We start from the raw sequence: 14986 nt of genomic DNA, 5'->3' as shown, positions 1-14986 counted from the left end.
TTTTTCTCTTTTTAGCTACAGGATACATCGTAAAATTGAGTAAGTCAGTCCTCGAGCTAAGGGACAAATTTGACGATGCTTTTCAAGTGAACACTACCGGTCTGAAACCTAAGAGTGCCAACACCAAGGAAACCTTTGCGTTTAAACTGGAAAACTTCACATTAGAAAACAGCAACAGAGTCTTTGTTGCAGTTCAGGCCTTCGATGACACCCATCAGAAATCAGAGCCGTCCAATATTGCACAAGCTGTTGTTCATTTTGCCGGCCATCCCTCCCCGGGAAGCAAGACCTGCCAATAAATCTGATCCTGAAAATAAAACCCATCCTCATTTGGATGGCAAAGGCTTGGTCATTAGTAGCTCTTGACATAGCAAGAGCACTATCCTTTCTTCTCTGAAACCAGGAAAGGAATAGAAGTAGGAGACCTGAAACTGGGTTATACTGAGAAAACATATTGAAAGTTCCTTTCTTGATCTATTTACTGACTTCATGTTACACATATAATAAAATACAGTGTAGGTGGAATACTGAAGGACACTTAAACCTGTTTCACTGCTTGCACTATCAGTCCATTAATCATACCATAAACATACTGAAATGGTTCTCGTGTCACTTTTTTTCTATATTTTATTGCCATTGTTCTTGTCTGTTTGTCTCCCCCGATTAGACCGTAAGCCCGTCAAAGGGCAGGGACTGTCTCTATCTGTTACCGATTTGTACATTCCAAGCGCTTAGTACAGTGCTCTGCACATAGTAAGCGCTCCATAAATACTATTGAATGAATGAATATTTTCTATATTTATTCCTGAAACTCATGCATTTTTACTGGGTTCAAAGAGATACAGATACCTGCTTGGGGACAACTCCAAAATATTTGATTGCAGTTAATAGGAGTCAAGATACAATTTTATTAATATGCAGTTTTGTGTCAGTAGGATAGTCAAAACCAGAACGGTACTGTGGATTAACAAAAAGTTCAGAGATAACTAAAGTTATGTAGCAGTCCACAGCCAGAAACCTTCCTGTCTTATGCTGTCGAGTCGTGTCCGACCCATAGCGAAGCCATGGACACATCTCTCACAGAACACTGTACCTCCATCTGCAATTGTTCTGGTAGCGGATCCATAGAGTTTTCTTGGTAAAAATACGGAAGAGGTTTACCATCGCCTCCTTCTGCGCGTTAAACTTGAGTCTCCGCCCGCATCTCTATCCCACGTCGCTGCTGCCCAGCACCCTGAAACCTCATACACAAGCAAAGGCTTTCGTGAACAATAAAGGCCTAAAGGCTTTTATAAAATTCTGCTATCCAGGCAGGACCTTGTCTAATAATGCACAGATGGAAAAAGAGGTAGTAAGTAGAGTGAAAAAAGGCCATGAAAAAAGGCCTAACAGATTGCAAGACTTAGTGGGGTGACCAAAGAAATCAAATTCCATATCCAGGTGAAGGTCTGTGAGACTGTTGTGTCCAGTCTCCTGAATGGTTGTGAGACCTCAAAGGAATGCAGAAGACCCATCCAGCTTATGAAGTTCATTGTGGGCAGAGATTGTTTCTCTCTATTGCTGTATTGTACTTTTGGAAGTGCTTATTACAGTGTTCTGCACATAGTAAGCACTCATTAAATATGATTGAGTAAATAAAGCCTTTTCAGCAGCACTCTCTACAATTATACTCAACATTAAATGCCAGTACAAGATTACCAACAATACGGTCTTAAGAAACGTTTACCAGCTTGAAGCAATTCTCATAGCAACTCAGCTCCACTGGGCAGGACAGAATAGAATGGATGGCAGAATAATATCTATAAAGATGCTACTGGATTACCTGAAAGGGGAAACGCAAGATAGGATTTATTAAGCACGTAAACAGGTGCAAGACAGGGGTGCAAATTGCCTAAGGTGCATTTGAATGGGTTTTGGGAGTGCCTTGGAGCCTTTTTCTAATCATAATAATAATAATGATAGTGGTTTGTGTTAAGCACTAACTAAGAGAAGCAGCGTGGCTCAGTGGAAAGAACGTGGGTTTAGGAGTCAGAGGTCGTGGGTTCTAATCCAGGCTCCGCCACTTGTCAGCTGTGTGACTTTGGGCAAGTGGCTTCACTTCTCTACGCCTCAGTTACCTCATCTGTAAAATGGGGATTAAGACTTTGAGCCCCACGTGGGACAAGCTGATTACCTTGTAACTCCCCCAATGTTTAGAACAGTGCTTTGCACATAGTGAGCGCTTAACAAATATCATAATAATAATAGCTATGTACCAGTTACTGTACTAAGCGCTGGGGTGGATACAAGCAAATAGGGTTGGACAAAGTCCCTGCCCCACATGGGGCTCACAATCTCAATCCCATTTTGCCGCAAAGTTATCTGAGGCCCAGAGAAGTGAAGTTACTCGCCTAAGGTCACACAGCAGACAAATGGCACAACGGAGATTAGAACCCAAGTCATCTTACTCTCAGGCCCGTACTTCATCCGTTAGACAAGGCTGCTTCTTTCTATTCAGTTGAAGAGGTTGATTTACAACCCTGCTAACCAGCAGCATCCTCTGATTGGTTCCTGCATACAGGATTTGATTTGTTTGGAACATGTGCCTATCATATGATACACTCTGATGAAAATGAGAAGTGGGGGATTTCCCTGCAAGCCTTACACACCCCACAAGCGCCACAATGCTGCAACCTGGCTTCTCAGGGGGGGGACGTGACACGTGACCCCACGAGCTTCACAATGTTTCGATTGGACATCCCCGTAAGACTCACACCCGCCACCAGAGCACAGGCCTGGGAGCCAGAAGATCATGGGGTTTCATCCCGGTTCTGCCACTTGTCTGTTGTGTGACCTTAGGCTAGTCACTTCACTTCTCTGGACCTCAGTTACTTCATCTGTAAAAAGGGGATTGAGACTTTGAGCCCTACGTGGGACAGGAACTATGTCCAGCCCAATTTGCTTGTATCCACCCGAGTGCTTATTACACACAGTAATAAAGTACAAAGTGCTTAACAAATACCATAATTATTATTATTATAGCTGTGTCATGACACCTCAGCCGACAGGGGGTGTTACCCTTGCCTTCTCAGGCTTGGGCTCTGAAGCAGAGAGGTGAGCACCTCCCGGTCTCTAACACAGAGCCCTGTGAATAGGGCCTTTGCCGACTTGGAGCATTCTCGGGATGCTTCTAACATAGAATCCTGCCCATAAAGCCTTTGCTGCCTCTGCGGTTTTTCCCCACTGTTCCTTCCCCTCCCCAGCGCCATGCCATCATCTGGGTTGAGCTCTGCCATGGTGTGGGGAGGGAGATTCAAGCCGCGGAGGTCCAAGGTGGTCCACAGTGCAGAGAGGGGGCTCCAACCTGCTGGCGCCCCTCCCCTCCCCCATCCCTTCTCACCACACTCCCACTCCATCTCCAAAGAAAGTGCCACAATCCTCAGCGACTCCTGAAGCCAATGCCACTGCAGGACACCTCCAACCTCCGCCCTATCACAGCTTGGGATTGCCCCTACCTCCCTGTGTTTCCCCAGCGCCTTGATGTTTTAGGGGTACACACCGCATAACTCGAAAATGGTGGATCGGGCCACGAGGCCGAGATCAACGGGACATCGGAGGAGGGACTAAGAGTAATGAACGGGGTCCACTGGGGAACAAGGGATGCCAACTTCATGCTCAACCTCCAATGAGAAGACGCAGAACCCAACAGATGGTGTGGGGACTAATGACGGTTCGCTCCTGTGGGAGCATCTTTGGGAGGGCCAAGGGGAGCTGAATGTGTCAGCCGGGAGAGGGTCTATGTCAATGAGAGGATGTGTTAAAACCTTGCCCGTGTAAGCGTCCCGCTCTCGGCGGGTTGACTGCTCAGGGCCCGGACTGGCGATCGTGTGCTGAGCCCTTCCAGAAAGGAGTGGAATTAAAGGTCCCTGCCTCGGGAACAAGTTCTGATCTCTCTGATCTCTGGGAGTTGCAAAAAGGGTCATTTCTGCTGCTTTAACCCCTGACCCCTCCCAACCCCTTTGGAGGACAGAGAGTTAGGGCAGGAGGATTCCAGGGGTATTGTGCTGTCGCTGCCATTTCTCCAGAAAACAGAGAGCGGGAGGGGGTGGGAGGAGCCACCCACCCTGTGGGACAGGCAAGAGAGTGGATCATGGTACGTCTCACACTCCCTCTTCCCCACCTCCGCCCCCTTGTCGGCAGATATGTACATTAAACCATTTTGACAACGGAGGAGGCCCTGTGTGATAAGGACACAGATTACCGGGTCAACTTGAAGGACTTTGTCTTATAGACTGGTTGTAGTTCAAAATAATGTTTAGTGGAATCACCTACGATGGACAAGGGCTGTGCTAAGTATTCAAATAAATGCAAGATAATCAAATCAGACAGTCCCTCCCCCACATAGAGCTCATAGTCCAAGAGAGAGGGAGAATAGATATTTTGCCCCTAATTTACATATGAGGGAACTGAGGTACAGGGAAGTGACTTGTCCAAGGCCACACAGCAAGCAAGTAACAGTGCTGGGACTAGAACTTCCTGGTGGAAAGATCACTGGTCTGGAAGGCGGAAGACACAGATTCCAATCAATACTCCACCATGTGTCTGCTCCGTGACCTTGAGCAAGTCATTTAACTTCCCTGTGCCTCAGTTTCTTCATCTATGAAATGGAGAACAACTGCTTGTTTTGCCTCCCCTTTGTCTTCTTGTCATCTTGACTTATCTTGTATCCTCCTAATTATCTTGTATTAAACCCAGCACTTAAGACCGTACCTGAAACGTATTTATTTTAACAAATATTATTACTATTAGTAACAATAACAATGATAGCTCCTAGTCAAACACTCTTTTCAGTAGACCCTCTGTCTTCCAGAGACCAGAGCCAGGAGGATAGAATAAATAGTTTGAAGACATGCATTGTTTGAAGAAATGCTGAGTTTCAAACAAGGAGAGACAGTGGTCTACTGGGAGACCTCTTTATTATAAGAGTGTTTTCCCCTCAACATCCTCTCCTACAGCCCAGAAAGCTACTACACTGGGAGACCTCTTTATTTTAAAAGTGTTTTCCGCTCAACATCCTCTCCTATAGCCCAAAAAGCTACTACTCCTCTGGCTGGGTTAGGTGGATCATTTCACCAGTCGCAGGACCCGTCGTGGCAGAGCATACAATAAGTAATAACGGCAACAAATCAAATCAATGCCCATCTGGGGATATTTACCTCTAGGGCTTGACTAAAAGCAGATACTTGTTATACAAAGACTCATACTCTAAAAAATGAAGCAAGTTCAAGCTTGTGAGAAACTGCAAAAGAATATGCCTATCCATAAAGGGTTTTAATAGAGGAGCGGCGCGGTCTAGCAGAAAAAGCACTGTCCTGGAAGTCAGAGGGCCCGGGTTCTAATCCTGGCTCTGCCACTACCCTGGTCCGTGACTTCTCTGGGCCTCAGTTTCCTCATCTACAAAATGAGGATTAAATTCCTCTTCCTCCTCCTATTTACACTCTAAGGACCCATGTGAGGCATGACTGTGACCAAACTGATGGTTTCGTGTCTAGCCCTGCACTTAGTACTGAACTTGGCACGTAGCAAATGCTGAACAAGAACTTAAATTATATTCATCATCATTATGATTATAATCATTATTAAAAGATGGGCCAAAGGATTGACTCCCCTCATAGAGTTACCAATTATTCTTAGAAAACTACCTGCACACACACACATCACAAATATTTCCCAGAATGGCTTCACTCAGACCCATTCTGAACCAAACATTTAGAATTAAAAAGCCCCCTTCCTGTCTAGAACGGAGTTTAATTGCTGAGGAAGATACAGCTAAAGGTAGAGAAAACCAAAGGCAGCAAAAAGGCTTGCAGAAATTTGGCGTTGGATTTTCCCGTAAATATGGGAGTTAGCAATCAGCTAGGTGGAATTGAGATGTGACTCGGGGATACTTGCAGTGATGTCAAAGACAAATGATTTACTGATAACCGTGAATTCTCCCCACAGAAGATGGAGAGGCCAACAGGCTACGTAATAGGCCGTGGATGAGACAAGTCGCTGCTGTACTCATCACCTGGCAACTATTACTCACTGTCTAGATAGTTGTGTGGAGGAGAACGGTGTGCTTTTTGTTGCTGTTGTTACTGAACTCTTGCATAACAGTTAGCTTCCCTGGAATTCCCATCTCCACCCCTCATATCTGACAGACAGCAGCCAAAGGGGGACTCTATCACTTACTAGATGGATGAAGGTGTGATGGTGTCTGTTGCCGTTTTATCCTGTTGTGGGACCTGCTTCTTCCGCACCATCCACTCCACAGAGGAGGCTCCCTTTAAGGCCACCGAAAACTTCCTTTTTGCCCAAACCAATGGCCTCTGCTCCTAATTCTAAATGTCTCAGCTCTTTTCAACACTGTAGACCCTTCTAACCCTAACCCGTTTACTAAGAAACACTATCTAACCTTGGCTTCACTGACTCTCTCCTCTCCCGATTCTTTTCCTTTTCATTCACAGTCTAGCTTCCCCTTCTCAGACTCTTTCCCAGGCTCCTCCTGTCTTCCACCCTCAAACTGTGGGAGTCCCTCAAGGCTCACTTCTGGGTCCCCTTCTATTCTCTGTCTACACCTATTCCCTTGGAGAACTCACTCTCTCCCTCACTCCCATGGTTTCAACTACCATTTCTACCTCTCGAGTCCTTTCATCCCTCCTTCTCTGCAGCTTCGCACTGCCTCTTGCCTACACCATCATCTCCAACTTAACATATCCAAAACACAACTCCTCATCTTCCCCCCACCCCCCCAATCCTTTCCTATCTTCTCTTTCTCACAAACCCATAACCTTCGTATTATCCTCAACTCCTTCCTTCTATTCAACCGGCATATTCAATCTGTCACACAATCATGTCGATTCTACCTTTAAAAATCTCTAGAATCTGCCCCTGCCTCTTCATCCAAACTGCAATCACGCTGATCCAAGCATTTGTCATATTCCACTTTGCCTACAGCAGTGGCCTCCCTGACTTCCATGCCTCCTGTCTCTTCCCACTTCACTCTGCTTCCCAGATCAGTTTTCTACAAAGATGTTCAGTCTATGTTTCCCCACTCCCCAAGAAGTCTAATGGCTGCCCATTCACCTCCTCATCAAACAGAAACTCTTACTTTCAGCTTTCTTATTTATTAAGTGCTTACTGTGTGCAGAGCACTGTACTAAGTGCTTGGAAAGTACAATTCAGCAACAGATAGAGACAATCCCTACCCACCAATGGGCTCACCTTCTTAATAATATTAATAATAATAATAATGATGATGATGTTGGCATTTAAGTGCTTACTATGTGCCAAGCACTGTTCTAAGCACTGGGGGAGATACAAGGTAATCAGGTTGTCCCATGTGGGGCTCACAGTCTTAATCCCCATTTTACAGATGAGGAGGTTTTACAACCTCCACTTCCTGCAGTTTCTGTGTTTCTAAAGAAAGGGCCTGAGATTGATTGGAAACCTAGGAAACAGAATGTCAGAAATCCCTTTTCCCAGAATTTCTTCTTTTGAAAACTGTCACTTCCCAATTTCTCCCGCCTTCGGTTTGGCATGTGGAACTAAACAAGAAGGTTTTTCCATCAGTCAAATGATGCAAAACACTCAGCGAGCAGTTTTTGCCGCAGTTCTTGCCACCAATCGAATCCTGACTGGGATACCAATCAGAGAAGAGGGGCTCGTAAAGCAATGTTTTAACTGGTGGAATCCAAACCCAAAGATCCCTCCCCGGAAGTTATCAGTTATTGTAGGGGGTGTTAAACATTAGCAAAGTGCTATCCTTTCATGTTACTATTCAGAGGTTGGGAATGGAGCGCTGAAGAAACAAGTATTCAATGTCTGCCAGACCAACTCAAAGGAGGTTGTTTGCAAGCAAGAAACAAGTGATAACACTACCAACCTCCTCTAGAGAACTGGATCCCGTGTGATGGCCATACTGATTCCCTTCTGTCAAGTCAAAAAACAAAAAATCTCAGTCACAGCAACACAGCAGAAGGGGTTTTTTAAAAAATTGCAATTGTTAATACAGATCTGTATGGGTGAGGACAGACATAGTCTGTTGCACTAAAAGCGGGTTTAACCTTATCACCGAGGAGTGGGAGAGGTAGCTAGTTATAATCCGTGGTGTCCCTTCATGGGAACGACATAAGTTAAACTGTGAGCCTCACGTGGGACAACCTGATTACCCTGTATCTACCGCAGCACTTAGAAGAATGCTCTGCACATATTAAGCACTTAACAAATACCAACATTATTATTATTATTGTTATTATTACAGGACACCCCTGAGCTCCCCAGAGGGCTCCTCGCTGAACACAGGTGGAAACAACAACGAGGTTCACAGCACATTGTCACTGATGCCCTTAATGGACTCTCCCAAATGCTTAGTACAGAGTTCTGCACATAGTAAGTGCTCAATAAATATAACTGATCGATTTATCCTTGCCTCTCCACCAGCGCACCTGCTTGAGGCAGCCTTTGCAATTAGCCATTTTTCTGCTTCTTCACAAAATCAGAGGCCCCTTTTCCTTTCCTCAGTAAAACCATCTCGTTACTCGTTTGAAGGTGAAGGTCTCATTCTCACACTCTTGGGGACACCTGCCTTGACTTGTTTTCCCAGTAGAAGACAGGCATCCCATTCCCTTGATCAAGGAAGGAGGAAAATATTCTGTTCTCATCTGGGAAATATGCCCCGTTCATTTTCCTGGCTGGGAGAGATGAGAGCCAAGCATCTCATTCTCACTACCGGGACATGGGGGAAACATCCTGCCTTTGTTCTTATCTGGAAACCTGCTGGGTCCATTTTCCTGGCCACAAGAGCCTGGAGAAGGAAAATATCCTGTTCTCAAACTGTCAGTCCAGGCTGGAGCATAGTCTAAACATTAACCCCATCCCCTTAATCCCAGTTCCCTACATCACCCTAACTATAATTTTGGAAGCTCCTTCTGGATTTAAACTCCTTGTGGGCTGAGAACATATCTACCAACTCAATTGCACTGTACTCTCCCAAGGGCTTAGTACAGCATTAATCAAGCACAGAAAGTACTCAATAATTAATTATGGTACTCGTTAAGCGCTTACTACGTGCCAAACACTGTTCTAAGTGCCGTCATAGATACAGGTTAAGCAGGTTAGACACAGACCCTGTCCCCATGGGGCTCACATTCTTAATCCCCATTTTAAAGATGAAGTAACTGAGGCCCAGAGAAGTGAAACAACCTGCCCAAGGACACACAGCAGAGAGGTGGCAGAGCCGGGATTAGAATCCAGGTCCTTCAGCATCCCAGGCCCTAGCTCTACCCACTAAGCCACTCTGATGATCAGTTGAATGACCGATCAACTTCCTCGAGCCCGGGAGTTCCTCTGCCTTTAGACCTAATTGGAGAAGAAATTGTTTTCTATTGCTGTATCTAAGCAGGTAAAGTGGGATCAGAGACAATTATTGGGTCAATTCAGCAATAAAAATACCTCACTGTCATAAAGCCAGTTGTCTTATTTTGCTTTGGCCTGCATGAGTCAATCACCACCTTGTTGGATCATTAACATTAGGTTGGGTTGTGTAGATTGGGGTGAAAGTGTTCATTTCTACTGAAAAAGTATGCTCAAAAATCACATTCATTTCTGTACAGCCAAGCTCATTTTTTGTAGTGCCAGAGGAAGTAGCATATTTATGACTGGCTTAAACTCAAATAAAGCCAACAACTTAAGTTCAGTCACGTTGAACAAATTCTGTATCAGAAATGTTTCTTGTGATGTTTGTCAGTAAAGAATAAAATTTTACTTAGATTTGTTTTTTGTCATAAATGGCTTTTTTATGGTATTTGTTAAGCACTTACTATGTGCCAGGACCTGTACTAAATGCTAAGGTAAATACAAAATAATCAGGGCAGACACAGTCCCTGACCCTCATGGGGCTCCCAGTCTTAATCCTCATTTTACAGATGTGATAACCGAAGCCCAGAGAAGTTAAGTGATTTGCCCAAGGTCACACAGCCGACATCTGGTGGAGTCAGGATTGGAACCCAGTTCCTTCTGACTCCTAGGCTTGTGTTCGTTCACTCCACTAGGCCAAGCAGCTTCTCATCAGAGAGAAAATATAGTGTAGGTAGAGACTTCTTTCCCCATCTTTTCACTTCAACCCATCAATTAAATCAGCAATGCTATCGATTGAGCCCTTATACTGAACACTTGGGAGAGTGCAATAGAATTAATAAACACGATCTACAATCTACAACCGGAAACCTGAATTTTGGGGTATCAGAAAAAGAGAAGGCGTGTAGCCATGATGGTGGGAGAGACAGCACGGTTCAGACTCGCTTACTGTGTTCATTGACACCTAAACAGACACCCCATTGCCTCCTGTTTTCTTTTCCCTCTTCTGATGAAACAGGTAAATGGCAAAGGGGCTTGTCTACGCTATTCCGAATGTACAAACTCAAGGGACAGAAATACTAAATGTGGTGCTAGATTTACGGCAGGACCCACAAGAAGAAGAGGGTATTGTCCTAGATGGTGGTTACTGGACCTTTGGATAGCACTCATCCTCTCAGGGTAACACAACATGGTACATCCCTGATATTTGAATGCCCCTAGTATTTGAACACCCCTAACTCAACACTCAGGGGCAGGGTCAACCTCAAGGCAGTTGTGAGAGAGCAGATCTGGTTTAGATGGGCCTGATAGGTTTGGTTTTGATGATAATAATAATAATAATATTTATGGTATTTGTTAAGGGCTTATTATGTTCCAGGCACTGTACTAAGTGGATATAAGCAAATGGGGTTGGACATAGTCCCTGTACCACATGGGGCTCACATTCTCAATCCTCATTTTACAGATGAGGAAACTGAGGTACAGAGAAGTAAAAGTGACTTGCCCAGCAGACAAGAGGCAAAACCGGGTTTAGAACCCATGACGTTCTGACTCCCAGGTCCTTGTTCTATCCTCTAAGCCATGCTGCACTGCTGAGACACCTGATACTGGGACAACTTTGGGAGATTCCCCAGGAGGATAGGGTTTGGGAGATTAACAGTCTACTCTATAAACTTCCCCTGGAAAGAACCCAGACACACAAGAAGGTCTGGCAACCATTCCAACCTCGAGGGTCCACAAGGACAAATCGAGGTGAACTCCATTCTGGTGCAGACCCGGTCAAGTTCAGATTCACTATGAATCCCCCCCCAGTATCCCAGCCAATCGGTATCAGAACTACTTGGGCCCAAACTCCTTAACTCTAGCCAGGAACTGTTTTTCCTGGAGTCAGCACTGACTACCATAAATGATGATAAGAAAGTTAAACATTTCCAGATGCCATGGTTAACCCTGATGGTACCTTTCGATCTTTAGTAACCTGCAGATAGCAGGTGTCAAGACAGTTCACTTGAACTCAGTGATTCCTATTTCATTTCTTTCACTTCCCACTTTCGAGGAAGAGTCCTAAAAGTCTCAGATGTCTAACTTGAGTGTCGGATTGGGTTAGTGACCTTTATAATGTCGGTATTTGTTAAGCGCTTACTATGTGCCGAGCACTGTCCTAAGAGCTGGGGTAGATATAAGGGTAATCAGGTTGTCCCACATGAGGCTCACAGTTAATCCCCATTTTACAGATGAGGGAACTGAGGCACAGAGAAGTGAAGTGACTTGTCCACAGTCACACAGCTGACAAGTGGGAGAGCGGGGATAAAACAGTCCTTTAAAAAGGCATTTAGTGTATTGGAAGCAAGGAAGATAATGGGGATACGCTAATGTGCCGTGAAAAATTGAGTGCTTAACCAGAAGAATTTGGGCAGTTTAGATAAACCACTGAGGAAAGGAAGGGTCCCTCCTCCTTCAAATGACAGTATTTAATGTGTCTATCTGGATAACTGTGTCAATTCTCCACATCATTTAGTCACAGGAAAAAGGAAGTAAGACCTCTATCAAATTTTCATAGACTTTATGAATGTATTTGACACCGCCAATGGGTCTGGACATCCGGACTGGTTGGGTGCAAAACTGACCCATCTGTAAAGCTCATTAAGATTCTGAAAATAATAATAATAATGGGTATTGTTAAGTGCTTACTATGTTCCGAGCACTGTATTAGACGTTGGGATAGATACAAAATCATCTAATCCCCAGTCGAGCTCATAGTCTAAGGGAGAATAAGTATTGAATCCCCATTTTGCAGAGGCACAGAGAAGTTAAGTGGCTACCCCAAGGTCACACGGCAAGCGAATGGCAGAACCGGGATTAGAACCAAGGCCCTCTGACTCCCAGACCCGTGCTCCTTCCATTAGGCCAAGCTGCTTCTCTATTAGGCCCAGCCACTAGGTCACACTGCTTCTGTTCCTTCCTTCATGATAGCACGACTGGCCATGTCAGAAATGGGGTGCAGGCGGGGCGCCCTGTCCCACCCGTGACACATCACCAAGGATGTAAAGTGGGAATGTGTAGATGGTCTGATCGTACTCAACTGATTTTACTCAGCCATGCTGGAGCGTGTACAAGCTTCTAGAAGATGAACCACTAGGGACCGAGATTCACTTGTTAGAATACATCTCTGTATCTCCGGGAAACTCTTCCAGCATAGAAACAGCATACCTCAGGTGGAACGAGCATGGGTCTGGGAGTCAGAGGACTTAGGTTCTACTCCCTGCTCCACTACTGGGAGTGACCTGGGACAACTTCACCATTGTGTGACCTTGGGCAACTCTGTTAACATCTCTGTGCCTCAGTTCCCTCATCTGCAAAATGGGAATTCAATACCTGTCCTCCCTCCTACTTTAGACTGTGAGCCCCATATGGGACCTGATCATCTTGTATGTACCCTAACACTTAATACAGTGCTTAGCACTTGACGTGTACTTAACATATACAATAATTATTAACGTAGCAGACGTGGGGCATCATCCAAAATCCTAAAAACAATCAATAAAGAAATACTATATGTGGAGGACTACATTTCAGAGTCTCACCCCCAAAAAGGACAACAAGAACTGCAAATGGCAGTAAATCCTTTAACTAGTCGTTACTGGCTGACAATAAGCATATGGAACACCAAGGCGACATATTAGCCTTCACCAGGGAAACCAGACACAAAACCAAACCTCTATATTGGCAACCTAGATCTTAATACTTTCAGAAAATATAGTTACCATGGCAGCTTGCTGACCAGTGATGATACAATAGACAAGGAAATAGAAAAAGAGTCAGCACAGTTTTGAGAGAATATACGACGGAATATGGTAGCAGGATGGATATCAGGTTCCAGACCAAACTGCAAGTCTAAGGCACTATAGCTCATCTTCCTCTAAAGCTATGAGACCTAGACTTCCCATAGCCTCTATATCCAATTACCTGACATGCTACCAACCTCGTTTAAAGGCCGCAGTCAGCATCAAATCCCCAGTGGTTGCCTGTCAACCTCCATATCAAGCAAAAACTCCTCACTATTGGTTTCAAAGCTCTCCATCACCTTGCCCACTCCTACCTCACCTCCCTTCTCTCCTTCGCCATCCCAGTCCACACACTCTGATCCTCCCTCTTGCTTGTCCTGCCATTGACCCCTGGCCCACGTCCTACCTCTCGTCTTGAATGCCCTCCCTCCTCAAATCCACCGAACAATCACACTTCCCCCCTTCGAAGCCCTATTGAAGGCTCACCTCCTCCAAGAGGCCTTCCCAGATTAAGCTCTTCTTTTCCTCAGCTCCCCCTCCCCTCCCCATCGCCCCAACTTGCTGCCTTTGCTCTACGCCCCTCCCCACCCCACAGCACTTGTGGATATATGTACATATCTATAATTCTATTTATTTACATTAATTCCTGTTTACTTGTTTTGATGTGTATATAGCTATAATTCTAATCATTTATACTGATGCTATCGATGCCTGTTTACTTGTTTTGATGTCTGTCTCTCCCCTTTTAGACTGTAAGCCCACTGTGGTCAGGATTGTCTTTATTGCTGAATTGTACTTTTCAAGTGCTTAGTACAGCGCTCTGCACACAGTGAGCACTCAATAAATAAGGTTGAATGAATGAATTAATGAATCAAATGGCAGGACAGGACCATAAACAGTGAACAAAGTCTCCTAGCACAGAAATTGGGCTTGTCGTAACACAGCCACTCAGAATGGAACACTTGAAGGCAATAGACCTAAGCAGGATATCCAAAGGATCCAAGGATACCCAAGCAGCTATCGTAGGATGAGCCGAAATAGGGAAATCAAAACCAAGAGTCCAGAAGAAATCTTTGAAGGTTACGAAAAACAAGATTTCAGACAGTGCTCCAACCCACCCAAAATCTGGGAGATAATTGCTGCAGATAAAGCAGCACGACACACTGCAGTCAGTACAAGAGCGGCTCCGTTAGAGAAGAACCTCCGTAAATATCATGAAACAAATAGGCAAAGCTTATAATTCTGCCAGAAATTGCAAGCAATAAATATCACATCACAACAAAGGTCAGCCTTTTCGTAAGACAAAATCAATAGACGTTGAAACCACATGGATGTTAACACACAAGCCACACAAACACACACAAACGCACACACACACAAGCACGCACATTTCTTGCCAAATCCAATGGCCTCTACTCCAAGCTGATCCTTATCCACCACTCAGTTACCTTTGACATCGTGGACCACCCTTTTCCCCTGGAAACATTATCTAACCCTGGCTTCATTGACATGGTCTGCTCCTGGTTCCCCTCCTTTCTCTCTGGTTGCTCAGTAACAATAATAATAATAATAATTATTATTATTATGGTGTTTGATAAGCACTGACTATGTGTCAGGCACTATACCAAGCACTAGGGTAGATAAAAGCAAATTCAGTTGGACACAGTCCCTGTCCTGCAAAGGGCTCACACTCTACTGTGGCACAAAGAAGTGAAGTAACTTGTCCGAGGCCCTCTAGCAGACAAGTGGTGGAGCCGGGATTAGAACCTATAATCTTCTGACTCTCAGGCCCATGCTCTATCCACTAAGCCATGCCGCTCCTC

At 44.8% G+C, this 14986-nt stretch overlaps 1 protein-coding gene and 1 pseudogene across 1 annotated transcript in view; both read left to right on the top strand.

Annotated features, from left to right (window-relative positions):
- Nucleotides 1-603, top strand: part of LOC100081161 — a 37631-nt pseudogene extending 37028 nt beyond the window's left edge.
- Nucleotides 604-10400: 9797 nt separating this feature from the next.
- Nucleotides 10401-14986, top strand: part of LOC114811263 (calcium-activated chloride channel regulator 4-like) — a 36681-nt gene continuing 32095 nt past the window's right edge. The window contains exons 1-2 of the mRNA XM_039911977.1: nt 10401-10503; nt 14108-14351. Of these exons, the coding sequence (XP_039767911.1) occupies nt 10401-10503; nt 14108-14351 (347 nt within the window). The remainder of the gene's footprint in view (nt 10504-14107; nt 14352-14986) is intronic.

The sequence above is a fragment of the Ornithorhynchus anatinus genome, chromosome 4, assembly GCF_004115215.2.
Source record: "Ornithorhynchus anatinus isolate Pmale09 chromosome 4, mOrnAna1.pri.v4, whole genome shotgun sequence".
Classification (NCBI taxonomy): Eukaryota; Metazoa; Chordata; class Mammalia; order Monotremata; family Ornithorhynchidae; genus Ornithorhynchus; species Ornithorhynchus anatinus.
This window is presented reverse-complemented; position numbering and strand designations above follow the sequence as displayed.